The sequence below is a fragment of the Danio rerio genome, chromosome 5 (assembly GCF_049306965.1).
Source record: "Danio rerio strain Tuebingen ecotype United States chromosome 5, GRCz12tu, whole genome shotgun sequence".
NCBI lineage: Eukaryota > Metazoa > Chordata > Actinopteri > Cypriniformes > Danionidae > Danio > Danio rerio.
The window spans coordinates 30,513,082-30,527,593 of NC_133180.1; the positions used below are offsets into that span (position 1 = coordinate 30,513,082).

General features: G+C 34.3%; 1 protein-coding gene and 1 long non-coding RNA gene across 2 annotated transcripts in view; both read left to right on the forward strand.

Annotated features, from left to right (window-relative positions):
* ubash3ba (ubiquitin associated and SH3 domain containing Ba) overlaps positions 1-4,569 on the forward strand; it is a 51,141-nt gene extending 46,572 nt beyond the window's left edge. The window contains exon 14 of the mRNA XM_001923850.8: positions 87-4,569. Coding sequence (XP_001923885.3) covers positions 87-224 — 138 coding nt within the window. The 3' untranslated portion in view covers positions 225-4,569. The remainder of the gene's footprint in view (positions 1-86) is intronic.
* A 1,054-nt stretch (positions 4,570-5,623) lies between these two features.
* Positions 5,624-8,336, forward strand: LOC141385828 (uncharacterized). Its single transcript, XR_012406902.1, has 3 exons — positions 5,624-5,959; positions 6,190-6,276; positions 6,968-8,336. It is a non-coding gene; the product is annotated as an uncharacterized lncRNA (long non-coding RNA).
* The last annotated feature ends 6,176 nt before the right edge of the window (positions 8,337-14,512 follow it).

The following is a 14,512-nucleotide window of genomic DNA, read 5'->3' on the forward strand; positions in this document are numbered from 1 at the left end:
ATGTCTTTTATATACTACAGAGAGAGAAAGAGAAAGTACAATATTGATATTTGATTGAATACCATTCATTAATTTCTCTCTCCTAGATCCCTTATTTAGGCTTTTGCGCTTGTGAGGAGATGGGCGAGACGGGCGTTTGGCAGCTGGTGGATCCGCCCATCCTGCCGCTCACCCACGGACCCAACCACAGCTTTAACTGGAGAGAGACCCTGCTGCAGGACTAAGAGCCTCCGCAAAATCACCTTCACCGCTCTTGCTCCGAAGGCAACAGAGACATGCTTACAGTCTTGTCATCACAGTCCTGCATTACAGACCTAAACAGGTGCAAGCTTCCATAGCCACGTTTTTTGCACAGCAACACTCGCCATAGATGTCCATAATGTGCTCAAACGCCATTTGCCGGCCTGCAAAACAAGCTGCAGCAGAACTCCAACTCGCTTCCAACTGTAGCTAACTAAAAATCGAAGAGCTTCAGAGATGAATGTCGTTCGCAGGACGTAACACGCGCTGATAAACTCAGGTTTCCTGCATTAGCGAGGAGGAAATAGTGTGCAAAAGTTATCAAGTCAACATCCAACACTTCCAAAAATGGATGTCGCTGGATTTTGTAAACTCCATTTATAGGGGACTCTATAGGGGACTACAATTTTTTTTTCTTCTCTGTTACACTGTGAATCAAGTAGACATGCACAAGCCCTCGCGTCAAGATTTACACCTGTTACAAGCCCCACAAAGCAACCTCCTGAAAGCACAAGAATCTAAATCTGGAAATCAGATAGACTGAGACGAAGCAGCTTTAAAGTAGTTTAGAAATGGATTCGGTGGACAGCACATTCGTCCCGTGCCTTGCTGTCATGCTGCTACTGTTAAACACTTTGCAACTATAGGACACTTTGGGAGGACTGTTAGTTAGGGCTTAATCTGAGACAGTATTTACAGAAACTTTTTTTTTTTTTTTTTTGCATGCGGGGTCAGTTTTGCCAAACGAAAAGCTGATAAACCCAGCGCCATCCGAGTTTTAAAATGGCAAATGATTAAGACTTGTTAAGCATCAGCAGCTTAAAGTATGTGCGGCTGCTCCAGAGCGCATTTGCCGAAAAGCTAATGCAAGCTTTACTTTCTGAGCACTTGAAAAACCGAACCAAACAGGAAAGAATGCTTCAACAATGTAAAGAATTGTACATTAACGCATAACGTGTCTGTATATACTAAGTAACTATAGTAAAATCCATTTGGTGTGTTTCACCTATAAATGGAGGAATATAATTGCATTTATTTATGTATCCATATGATAGTTGTAAAGAGAGTATGTTGGTGCTTCAGTTTTTTTTGTTGTTATTTCCTGTTATCGGAATAGAGAACTCAAGCCATAGCAAATGCTGATGATGATAAATCACTATAATGCAGTGTTCCTCTCCACTCCAAGCAATTGCATAAGCATATCTGTTACACTTATTGTAATTTGCCATCTGTGTTACCTGGATTTCTTTACACTTTTAGCCCATGCTTTGATATTTTAGTGATGATATGAAGGCGGCATGCACCGTTTAATATGCATAGTTGCAAAAAGCAAGAGTTTAATGGGATTTTTTTTTTGCGAGGATTTCTAGTGCATTAACTTAAAGGTAAATGTAGATGTTGTGCTCGATCAAATGTGCCAATGATGTTCGATCTTTTATGAATTGTTCAATTTTATTTAATTTTTATTTATATGTTTTCTTTTCATTTTTATTTTAGAATCGATTGTTGGAATGTTGGACCTATGAAAGAGATAATTCACCCAAAATGTCTTTCTGCAGCCTGTATTGCATTTATAACTTCTGTGGCAAGCAAAAGGGAATTTTTCAATTATACTTCGAAATTCTTTTATTTTAAGACACACTGTAAAAATAAATCCATTATTTTGCTTTAAAAAAGTAAAATAATGGCCGTTAAATTAAAGCCATTTACTGTAAAATAACAGCCGTAAAATTACAGACATTTACTGTGAAATAACGGTTGTTAAATTACTGTAAAATAAAGGATGTGAAATTACAGCTATTTATTGTAATAACGGCTGTCAAATTAGATATTTACATTAAAATAACCGCAGTTAAATTACAGACATTTACTGTAACATAAAAGGCCGTAAAATTACTGACATTGACTGTAAATTAACGGTCATTAAATTAGACATTTACAGTAAAATAATGGCCTTTAAATCACAGAGACTTACCAAATATAATGGCCATTGAATTACAGACATTTACCATAAAATAACGGCTTTAAATTACAAACATTTACCATAAAATAACAGACGTTAAATAACAGATATTTCCGGTAAATTTCTGTAATTTACCATCTGTTATTTTATGGTAAATGTCTGTAATTCAACTGCTGATATTTTACAGTAAATATCTGTAATTTATCAGCCGTCATTTTACTTTTGCTGTTGGAAAAAAACTATAAAATAATGTTTTTTTTTTACCATGCATATTTACTGCCCTTCAAGCATAACTTAGCAAATGTATAGGAAACCTCCTGATAAGAACAAATGAAAGCAGCAAAAACACTAGATCAAAAAGTGCCATGGGTTTATACAGTCCAGTATATTCATAATGAATATTAATTTATACTTGCTTTGAGGAGGCCATGTAGCTTTTTTTTAACTGTACATTTGTGTTTTAAACCAATTTTGTAAATATTTAAGTTACGGTTGTTGTTTTAGGGTCCACAGGGTCTAAAGTCTTAATGTCTTAAATCTCAAAAGAAAAATTTTAGGCCTTAAATCTACTGAAATATGGTGCTGTATGTCTTAAATCTTTTGTTAACAGGTCTTAATTTTCCTTTGTTCATGTATAGCTACACAATCTATTAACACCGATACAATCATCAACAATCCATCTCAACAATTTTTTTTCATTTAAAAATATAGCATTTATATACTTTCCTTACAGTAACATTTGTTTAAAAATTCTCTTTATGTAATGCTGAGGATACTGACTTAGATTTTTTATTATTAAATTATTATTATTTTATTATTAAATGTATTAAATTATAATACATTTTTGATAGGACAAGTGAAATTCTTTTCCAACTGGCATATTCGAACAAAATCCTTAGCATTTAGCCCTGTAAAAGTTTAAAATTGCACTCACAATGGTCTTAAAAATGCCTTAAAAGGTCTTAAATTTAACTTTCTAAGACCTGCAGGAACACTGTGATTAAAATTGGGTGGGAAAAAAACTGAAGTTGGATATAAATTACCATGACATTGTTCATACATTGCCATGAAAACTAAAACAAAATGTTCAGTAATCTAGTTGTTCTTAGCAGTTGACAGCCCATTCAAGAACTAGAAATCGATTAATTAAAACTGAAATTGTGGCTTTATTTCTTATAATTACCCATAATAAACATGAAATAAAATAAAAAGGCAATTTGGTGATATTGTTTTGCCTTTGTATCCATTCAGCACGCACTAATTTTGTACAAAATTTCTGCTTTTGTGTTCCACAGAAGAAAGGAAGTCATACAGCGTTTCGTTTTCTGGGTGAAGTGTTTCTTTCAATTGTTTCAGATTACAGGGAGCCTAAGACAAATCTGTCTTCATTAATTTGACATTTTCCAGCTCAACAGTAACACAACCTTCTAAATGCTTCCTACTCATGAATTTAAATGAACACATTTATCTCAGCACAGATGACTTTATGTGAACTTTTGGAGATTTTTAATTATCCAAACCAGTGTATGTGTATGTATGTGTGTGTCTGTGGGGGATGTGTTTGAGTGTTTGTTAATGTGCCGGAAGCTGAAAATGGGCTTCTCCAACAAAAATAATGATGCTATTAAATCTCCCTTGTCCATCATTACAACATGTCTACCGTATATAGATCCTCGTTCTTCCAAAAAATAAAAATAGTTAGACACATTTGCCCCCTGATGACACAACTTGACGCTGTGTGTTTTCAGGATGATATGTGCAACAGTGTCTGAATATCTGAAATTGAAAAGGTGTAATAAGAGCCAAAGTTCTTTAATGATTTTTTCTTAGCATTTTATGACTATTATCAATTTGGCTGTGAGGGTTTGTCTTTATCCTGATGCCGTAAAATTCATGTTTTACCTTAACTAGGCTAATATACAATCAATGCCATTAAAAAATTAAGTATGTAATAATAAATTATAAGAGTGAAATCAGGGTATCGCAGATTGATATTTTAGCTTTGTTGTTTGCTCCTACCTGAAGTGAGTCATGTTTGGTTTGTTTGAGTCAAGTCATCTGGTTTATTTTAAGTTACAAGTTCAATTTTGGGGGCATTTCAGCAGCTTACAAAGGGTTTTTGCATGCAAAAGAAGCAAGATTTGGACCACTCCATGGTGAAAAGTTGTACATGAAGTGACAGCACAAAACATACCCTATATATATTTCAGTGCTCAAAGAATCTGGATAGTAATTCTCCAAAGCATATGTGACATTCTGCCACGAAGCTACCCTTTTAAATACGATTGTTCACATTTATGTTCGATTTATTTTAATGTGCAACGTTTGTAAAGCATGTTTGCCAATAAATCTTCTGTCATCCTGCATTGAAATGTTTCTTTGTTTATATTTTTGTAACCCCTTACACAAGATCTTTGCAATGGCATTAACATTAACAACTAATATTGTTACCACTTTTGCAGTTGATAAGAGCCTTAAGGCAGGGTTTGCTATATTTTTTTGACAGGAAAGAAAATGGAGCTGAGATGTTATGAAAGCATGGATAGCAGATTCGGGACTTTATCTAAATAGAAATCCTGCAGTTATACATAATAAACATCAAACAAGGAGACAAATATAAGTATGGACAACAAAATTTCATGGAATGGCCATAGTGATAGTTTGTGTAACAAGATAAAATAGAGACTTTATTTTCTGTGTCGTCTTAGATGTTTTAGAGCATTGAAAAAGATTCTTGGCCTGTTTAAAATGCCTGTACGTATGAGTGTCCTGAAGTATTGTAGTTCTGTATGGCATATGTCTGTCTGGTAAATTAAAAACTAAGTTGATGAACCGGATTCAAATCTGCTCAAAGATAGTCGAACAGCATATTGAAAAATGGCATTACCTTTTGTATTACAAGAATTGCACAAGGCAGGCTAGGAACTCCAGTCATGTGTCTGATCATGGATTTACACCCTTAAAAATTCAACAGTTAAAGCCCCAAATTTTAACAAAGTGATATTAAAACATTAATTTGTACATCAGGCTGTCTTGGACCTGAAGGTCTGTGTAAAATATATATTTGTCTGTTAAATATATGATATGTTGGCAAATTAGTCATAGTCCTTACTAAAAAACAAACAGACAATTTTTAAAACGTTGCATCGTTTTCATCTCGACAGGCAATTTTCAAAAAAAATATTGTATTAGTATATCATATTATTTTGTTTATTAATATGAATCTTGTAAAGATAGCTATATGTACAATATGTCTTATGCTCCAGGTTTTAATCAGATCACAGAATAGAAACTCTTGCAACTTCGACAAAATAAATTAATTTTAATACTACACAACATATTAATGCGCATGTGTTTATTGTGCTTTTCAAAACGATCTTTGACAAAAAAAATAAAGGAAGTAATCGCTCAGCCTCTATCATGCGATTGGCTGTTCGCTGTCATTTGCTAACGTTTGTCTGAAAAAGTCGTTCAAACAGTTTTTGGAAAAGGAATTAACGTTAGCGGTTGCAGAAACAAAATTTTAACACGACATATCATAAATTGTGCGTCGTTGTGCTCCGAAACAATAACCAATTTAGAGTACAACTAAACTGTAACAGCTAAGGAAAAGTTAGTAAGTCAACTTGTATAACTTACAGGTCACACGTGCGAGTGACGGCTAACTATTAGCATCAGTTAACCTTATTTGCATTTAAATGGTTTTAAAAGCATTTTTAAAGGCTGGATACGGTGTCCATTGGTGAAGATTACCAGGTAAAAATCCTTTTCACACTAAATTTTGCATGAAACGTGTATGATTTTAATCTAAAGTAATTTTTAAGTTTGGGTTAGTTAATGCTGTAAGTTATGTTATCAAGCATATCAATCACATATAAACTGTATTTAAATATTAATATAGTGCATGTCAATCAATATAAATCGTATAAAGTTTTCAGATCATTATATGAGTTTGGTTTTAGTACAGTGCGTTTTTTTTTTTTCAGAGGAAGACTACATCCAGACTACTACATCCAAGCTGAATGGCTGAAGACGATGCCCTTCAGCAATAACGTTACTGGAAAGACACCATTGTGCGTAAGTTTAAACATTTATAGTGTGTAGAGAAATTGTTCTATAGATAAGTTAGATCAGACAGAGAGGGTAATATAGCTTACTTTTATTTTTTGTGTGTCCTTTTTGGACCCACGACAGCCACTTTTGTAGGCCCACTATCGTTGCATGGAAGGAGCTTAATGTATTTGTTCTGTAATGTATTTGAGTATGAGGAAATATTTTGTACTGCTCTGCTTTTTCTATAACAGATTTGTGAGATACACTTTTTAGCCACTAGATGGCAAGCTATGACTAAGTTTTATGCCTCAGTATATCAGAAAATGTTTTTAAGAGATAAAAGCTGTGATCTGGATGAGATCATTTACAGCAGTATAAAATTGCACTCTGTAATTATATTTATTAATAAAAATGTTATATAAAGAAGTTAATACAACGACACTGTTTATTTCCAGAGCACATTTAATACAACCAATGTTGACAAATACTTGACAAAGTAAAAATAAACAAAAAGAGATTAAAAGAATTCAGCAGGAAACTCAGGATGACATACTAAGGAGTGCTAAAATCCAGGGTGGAAGAAAATATGTCTTAAATTAAATGTTAAAACTAGTAGATGGGCAAGAGGAAGGTGTTTGAAAAGTGCTGGTCCTGGAGCAGCAAAGATGCGATCACTGCGGTTTTAATTTTATTTATTTATTTTTTCTTTAGGTTTAACTCTGGGAACTATATGAATAGGCCAGGGTGTCCTGTAGGGCCGGTGTCCTGCAGATTTTACCTCCAACTTGCCTCAACACACCTGCAAGAATGTTTCTAGAAAGCCAAGTAAGAGCTTGATTAGCTAGCCCAGGTGTGTCTGATTGGGGTTGGAACTAAACTTTGCAGGACACAGGCCATCCAGAACCGAGCTTGGACATGCCTGGAATAGGCCAAGGTCACAAGATCTCAGGTTTCTAGAAGAGGTATACGGAAGCAATAAATCAGTTAAGTATTGAGGTGCCAGGTTATTGAGGGCTTGTAGACAAATAATGTGTTTTAAAAATCAATCCCATAATTGGCTGGGAGCCAGTGTAGAGCATTGAACTATGTTTTTATGGTCATATTTTTGCTTCCCTCCAACCAGTCTGGCAGCTGCATTCTAAACCAGCTGAAGACTGGAAACTATTTACATTGGGTTACAATTATCAAGCTGAGATGTTACAAAGGCATGCATGTATAGCAATTTTGAGACTTTATCTAGAAAAAAAACCCCGGTAGATATACTTAATGCAAACATAATGTGCAAACCATGTAGTTATATTTAATGCAAACATTAGTCAAGTAGACAAATATAAGTAATACTTGACAACAAGGTTTTACGGAAATGTCATTTTGATAGATTGTGTAAAAAGATAAAACAGAATTTTTCTATCGTCTTAGATGTTTTAGAGCATCGAAAAAGATGGTTTTTAATGCCTGTACATACGAGTAACCTACAGTATTGTATTTCTGTATGGCATATGAGTGTCTGAAACTGAACAAAGTCAGTAACCAGATTCACATCTGCTTAAAGATAGCCGGACAGCTTCTTGAAAAATGATAGGATCCTTTGTATCACAACAACCTCACAAAGCAGGCTAAATGTCATTTCGAACTCTAGTCATATTTCGAATCATGACTTTACTCCATTAAAGTCAAACCATCAATTTAAAGTCCCAAGTTTTAACACGGTGCTATTAAAAAAATAACTTTTACATCAGGCTGTCTTGAAGCTGATTTAAAGTCTGTGTAAAATTATTAAATTTATTATTATTGTTATTTTAGTCCCTTTGTAAGAGTACATGGTTTCTGCCACATTCATTATTCCATGGCGGGTGCCACACCAAAATTCATTCCAGCTACGGCTACATTAAAACACCTTTTTATTCAAAACATTCAGTAGTTTGTTTTTTTTTCATAACGAGTTATAATCGCACCTAAATGCATTAAAAGGTAAGTGAATTATAACAAATCAAACTTTTCTGTAATCGTAGTACTGCTGTGCATTATTTATTTAACCCTTTAGGCTGACTGACATGGCTGCCCAATGCATGAGGCCAGCAAACACAAAATCATTTTCAGTTAAGATAAACAAATTTTCCGTAATTATACTTTTTTTTCTAGATAAAGGTCTATGGCTCTTCATACAGTGACTTTATCTTGCTGGAGTTTATAGCTGTTTCACTTTACTTTAGGATGCATCATTGGCATTCTGTAGGTCTATTGGTGACATTCATAAATAATCCTAGACACATAAAGTTACATATTACATTAGTTACATAAATGCAATAAACAGCACTTCAGCAGCATTTATTTGAGAGCACAGAAGAAAATCTATGCTTGAGCGGCATATGTTTGAGGGCGTGCAAGAAGTTTTGTGCAAGAACAGGGGAAATATATATATATATATATATATATATATATATATATATATATATATATATATATATATATATATATATATATATATATATTAGGGATGTAACGGTATCAGAATTTCACGGTACGGTAATACCTCGGTATGAATGTCACGGTACGGTATTTATTGAATCATTTACAGGAAAAAACAAAACTTATGAAAATACTCCAAAAAAGTGCCAAAAGTGTCAATGACATACAAATTAGTCATCTATCTGTAAGCTTTGAAACAGGAACTTCAATTTTAATAACAAAAAATTATTAAACCATGTAAAAAAAATAAAGTTTCAATTTAGTATTGTTGAAAACTCATCACATTCAACATTTAATCACACTCAGCCCATCTACCCAGATGAGAGCTCTGCTAGTCGGACTTCTCATCAAGCATCTCCCGCTGGATCTAATCTCACTATATTTATTAAACGGTATATTTCATTTATCTTGTTGTCTTTATCTAACGACGTATTCCCTGACTTTGGTCATTGGAATCTATTACTTGTTCTCAGGTAACGTGTTTTGGCTGAGCGCAAAGATAAGTTAATGATTAATGTAACCACGTACATTCTGTATATTGACTGATCGCTTGCCTTTATTTCCTATAATGTATAAACTTATTGTATGTTACACTTTTAAAATGGCCATTATCGATTCTTAAAACTGATATTCAGCAAAAGAGAGGGTATGTTTCGTATTTTCACTGAAATTGAAAGGAGGCAGTTGTTATCGGCTCCGTTTTGTTATAAATATCCACACAGTGAAGATGACGCTCATCTTATGCAGCACGGCGCCTCAACATGTCTGCTGTCTAAGTTGCCAATATTAAAATGAAAATAGGCAGTTCCTTAAATCATGTTTACATTTTATTGTTGAGAAAGTGAAACAACGAAGCCAGGGTGATGTGAATGAAGTTATAAAGTACACTGTTCCCTTTAAAGATTTACCCGTGTCCTCGGTATAGTCTGCTTTTCCATATCAAACTGAGAAGAAGAGACTGCAGCCTTGATCAAAACTTGCGAAGTCTGAACTTACACGGAAAGAATGCAGCACTGAACTGTGCGTGTTAGGCTACTTAATATTCAGGAAAAGCCCCAATCAGAGAGGCGAACGTCTGCAGCCCCGCCTCCGTTTTCAGACGTCTCCGTTTTCCATCATCCACACTGAGACGGAACAGCAGCGTTTCAGAATGAAAACAACCTCTCCTGCGTTTTCGAAACGCTCCGTTTTCGGCGCTCGAGAACTCCGGCGTAGTGTGGACGGTTGGCGTAACCGTAGCAAAACTTATGCGTTTTCAAACTAAAACGCATTAGTGTAAACGGGGCCTTAGAGTTTTCCAGCTCTTTTCATCCCCGCTTCTAGCAGCACACTCCATTTCCGCATTACTGGATCTGTAGCGACAACAGACCGCAAGGGATGATGGTCAAGCATGGGCTGATGGGAACAGTAGTTTTCGCTACCTCCCGTTCGCTTCAATCGCCTGAGCAAATTTTCTCAGAAGACCTATAGTTTTACCGAGTCATGCGACTTCGGTAATATCGAAAAAAATTAATATTGCGGTATGACGGTATTTACAATACCGTTACATCCCTAATATATATATATATATATATATATATATATATATATATATATATATATATATATATATATACACACACACACACACACACACACACACGAGATGAGGAAGTGATATTTTCTTTAGGAAACAAATCAACATAGTTGCAGATTTGTTTCATGTAATGTAAGAAACTTGAACTTTGTGGAATCCCACAACCAAGAGAAATGTTGGTCGATGAGAATTGCCAATATCAGGTGGTAGGACACCTACAGTATTTGTCAAATAAAAGTGAAATCACTGTAAAATCATAGCTCGGATGCCTACAAAGGAAGAATGTTGTGGTCTATTAAGTCAAAAGCAGTGTTTTTGCCTAAGGGAACAAGAGCCATGGGTTTTCCTGAACCTGTCATGAGAAATATGTCATTTAAGACTCTTAGGACAATTCAATGCATTGTAGAGCTTTAAAACCTGACTGGAATAACTTCATGAGTAGAGTTTTCTTGCAGGAAAGATTTTAGTTGAGCCAGTAAAACATTTAATATTTTGATTGATAGTAAATGGATAATAGTATTTGTAATTTTGATTATAGCGATGTACATTTCCAAGTTTACTGTCATGTTGCTTTGTAGTTTATTACAGAGCATATTTTGAATAGTTAAAGCATTTTTTAATCAAGAAGAATAAAACACATTTTTCTAATATGTGATAAATACACATTACAATGAAGAATCCATACCAACTGACCATTCTGAGAACACTGTGATGCATCACTGTGTCAAGTTGTGAGTGCACCTTAAATATTTTATACCAGAAGATGAGTGCCAGTGAGAGAAGATGACAGGTGTGCCAGCTGAGCAGCTGCCTTTGAGACATCTGGGTTTGCTATTAGCGTTTTTGAGGTATTATAGCCTGGCGTCACTCGCATTGCCCTCTGTCCCAGCAGACTGCTAGGGGTCAAAAATGGAAATTAAGGGGTCAGGACCCTGTGATTCTGTCTAATTAGTGGTGTTTCTTAAAAAAAGTCTGCTCAGTTTTATTATGCATTGCATCTAGCTCAGTAAAAGAAAACATCTGTTGATGGATAAAACTAGGGAAATTATCAGCCACGTATAATAAATGTAGAGTTGTGCTGATATACTATAACTTGTTTAAGTCAGTATTATTGGGCACTTTTTGCTGTTTTGAACCTCCATTGATAGTGTACAGCATATGCAAGTTGTCTGTATGCAAAAAGTAACCAAAATCATAAGGTGGCAGCTGACTATTTCTATGACTTTGTCACATTTTCACTTTTGAAAAAAATGAAGATATATTATTTGATTGACTTTTTTGGTCTGATTATATTATCCTTTGTGGACATGTTTTTTACAAAAACTTTTTTTTTGTTCCATTCACACATTTCCTGTTTGATGACCTACAGTATACAGTATGTAGTATTAATATGTTAGTCTTATGGGTAGTTCACATATCGTGTGGAAAGTGCATGCATGTCGCTTCCTTCATCATTTTCAAAGCGTTTTGCGCTCGCACTTCTTTGTCGTCTGTCTTTGCTAGGTGACCAAGTTTTTTGAGAAGATGACAAACTGAAAAAAAACTTTGCTGCTGCTCTGATACAAGTTTTATTTTTGGAGAAAATATAGCACTACAGTGTTTGGGTGTTTAGTGGTTGTCTGATATAATTAGTCTATCAAAATGTGTATATTCCATACAAATTATGAAGCTGAAAAGTTGTGACATTTTCAACAGTGCACCTGAAATATGTGAGCATGTCGAGCCATGTGCATGTCACTGCTAATATGCGCATGCAAGCCGCATATGCCTCCATTGGAAAAACTTGGGTGCACGCACGATATGTGAACACTCACTTAAGGTTATCTTTAAGCTTGAGTGCTCAAAAATACTGACAAAATCAGCTTTTAGAATATAAAAAAGCAAACATTCAAAGCTTTAGATGTGTCATTTGCAGCAAAATAAATTATTTCACATCACCTCAATTTATTTTCTCATCTAATCTTCTGACCAATAAAATGCTCTCTAGTAATTGATTCCTCTCACCCTCTTAAAGACTGTTGAAAGAATGTTGAAATCAGTTATTTATTAACATGTCAAAGCATTTGAACCAAGGGTACACTTAAACCAGGGACACCCAAACAATCCTGGAGGCTTTAGCTCCAACCCCAATTTGACACACCAAGACCAGCTAATGTGACCTGAACCACTGCAGGTATGGTCTGCTTCAGCCCAGAGAGAGAGACAGTACTGAGCAGATCAGCATGGACCATAAAATGTATCGGATCCATTTGAATTACACCAAAAGCTGTATTTTAAAGCAGAGAAACGATGAATCAGACTCCGTATTACTTGTATAGACTGTGGCAGTCATGAGTCTGCTGTGCTTAACTCTGGATCTCTGAACGGCAGAGTTGTGATACAGATTAATTGTTATTAACAAGATTTGAAAAGGGGGAGGAGCTACTCTCTCAATCCCACTCTTTCTTGCAGTTGAGATTACATCAAACATCAAATCAAAAAATACACAGTTTAAACTACTTCACAGTACCTTTAAATGGTACTGAATAAAATAAAATATAATGTGGATAATTAGATTTAATTATTTTATAGTCAGATATTAATTAACAGTCATTCAAACTTTTTTACTGAAGCCTGTCCACTTTGTAGTCAGTCTAGCGTGTTTGTAGTTTAACATTTTTTTTCCCACATTTGTAAATTTAAGTTAAATTCAAGTATTGATGCATGACAGACAATATTGGCCATTACAGCATGCACAGATATGCACTTTCTACTGGAAATAGTTGACCACATGGGCAACTTTGGAATATGGAGCAATAATTCAGCCAAAAATTTAAATTACCTCATTATTTACTCTCCCTCATGTGATTTAAAACCTTTATGGTATTCTTTCTTGTGTTTAACACAAGAGAAGATATCTAGAAAAATACTGGTTGCTACTTCCATAATACAATAGAAGTCAATGGATTACAACAACCAATATCTTCTAAATTTTGTATGTTAAACATCTCTTTAAGTTCAAAACGTTCTGTACTACAAGCCAGCACAATAGACAAGACCAAACGATTTTGTCTAAGGGAACTTGTTAAGCTGACATCCTTAATCTCCTCCTGCAAGCATTTTAACATGAATCATAACAATATAAGTGCATCAGGTGTCACTCACTGAATGACACACTGACAGCTTGGCTATTGGTACTGTAGCTTTGCCACCATCAAAAGCAAACCTTAATAATTACTCAAGCCGCCCTCAAGGCAACATGTTGTCCCAGGTCACATGCCTGAATAAGTGCTAAAGAAATCACCTCAGTTCTCAGGTGTAATTAAAAAATGTTTAATCTGAAATGTGTTTTCTTCTGCTTTTATTTCTTGTATGTATTGAAGGTCTAGTTTAATCTATATGCAAGATACCTGCAAGATGGGCATGCTTTAAAAAATTTGTGGAATTAATAGCCTTTAAAAGTGACTGGATTTCCATTATAAATATACACAATCCTTTATTCATATAGAGATTATTTCAATTATCGAATTGTCTAAAATAGCTTTTGGGCAGAGTTAAACAAAGTTTGATCGTACTCCAAATTGTGATGCCTGTTTTGTAAGTAGATTCAACAACATTCAAAGCTAAAGGTTTACAAGGACAAAAATAAAACCAACATCAAAACTAAATTGCAAGCAAATGCTATTTAAAATATTAATAATGAAAGCAAAATCTAAATTTAAATGATTTGATAATCATTAAATAATAATAATAATAATAATAATAATAATAATAATTCAATATTTATATAAAAATATGACTAATAGTTCATAGCTCATATTCTAATGATCCATTTAGTATTAATACTAATACTTAAATTCTCTTTATTTCAACAGCACTGACAATTTTAAAAAATTATTCAAATTCAAACAGATTCCTAACAATAAATTCAATAACATGAATCATTTTAAGTAATTCAAACTATGATTGATTTTATGGTGAATCCATCAGGCCAATGTGTAAATCAATTCAAACGGGTTATTTTTGTGCAGTGATTAAAAATTTGTCCTAGAACTATCCTATAAATTGGTTCAAAAACTGCCATTACCTTCAGTGCATGTGAGAAAATGATGCTGTTTGTGTTCTGATGTTGCATTTGACTTTAACAGTTTCTGTCATCTCTCTTCATAGAGAGCAAGCATTTTTCCCAACAGCTATTTTTTAGGTTGGAAATGATTAAATGGTGGTTTTCT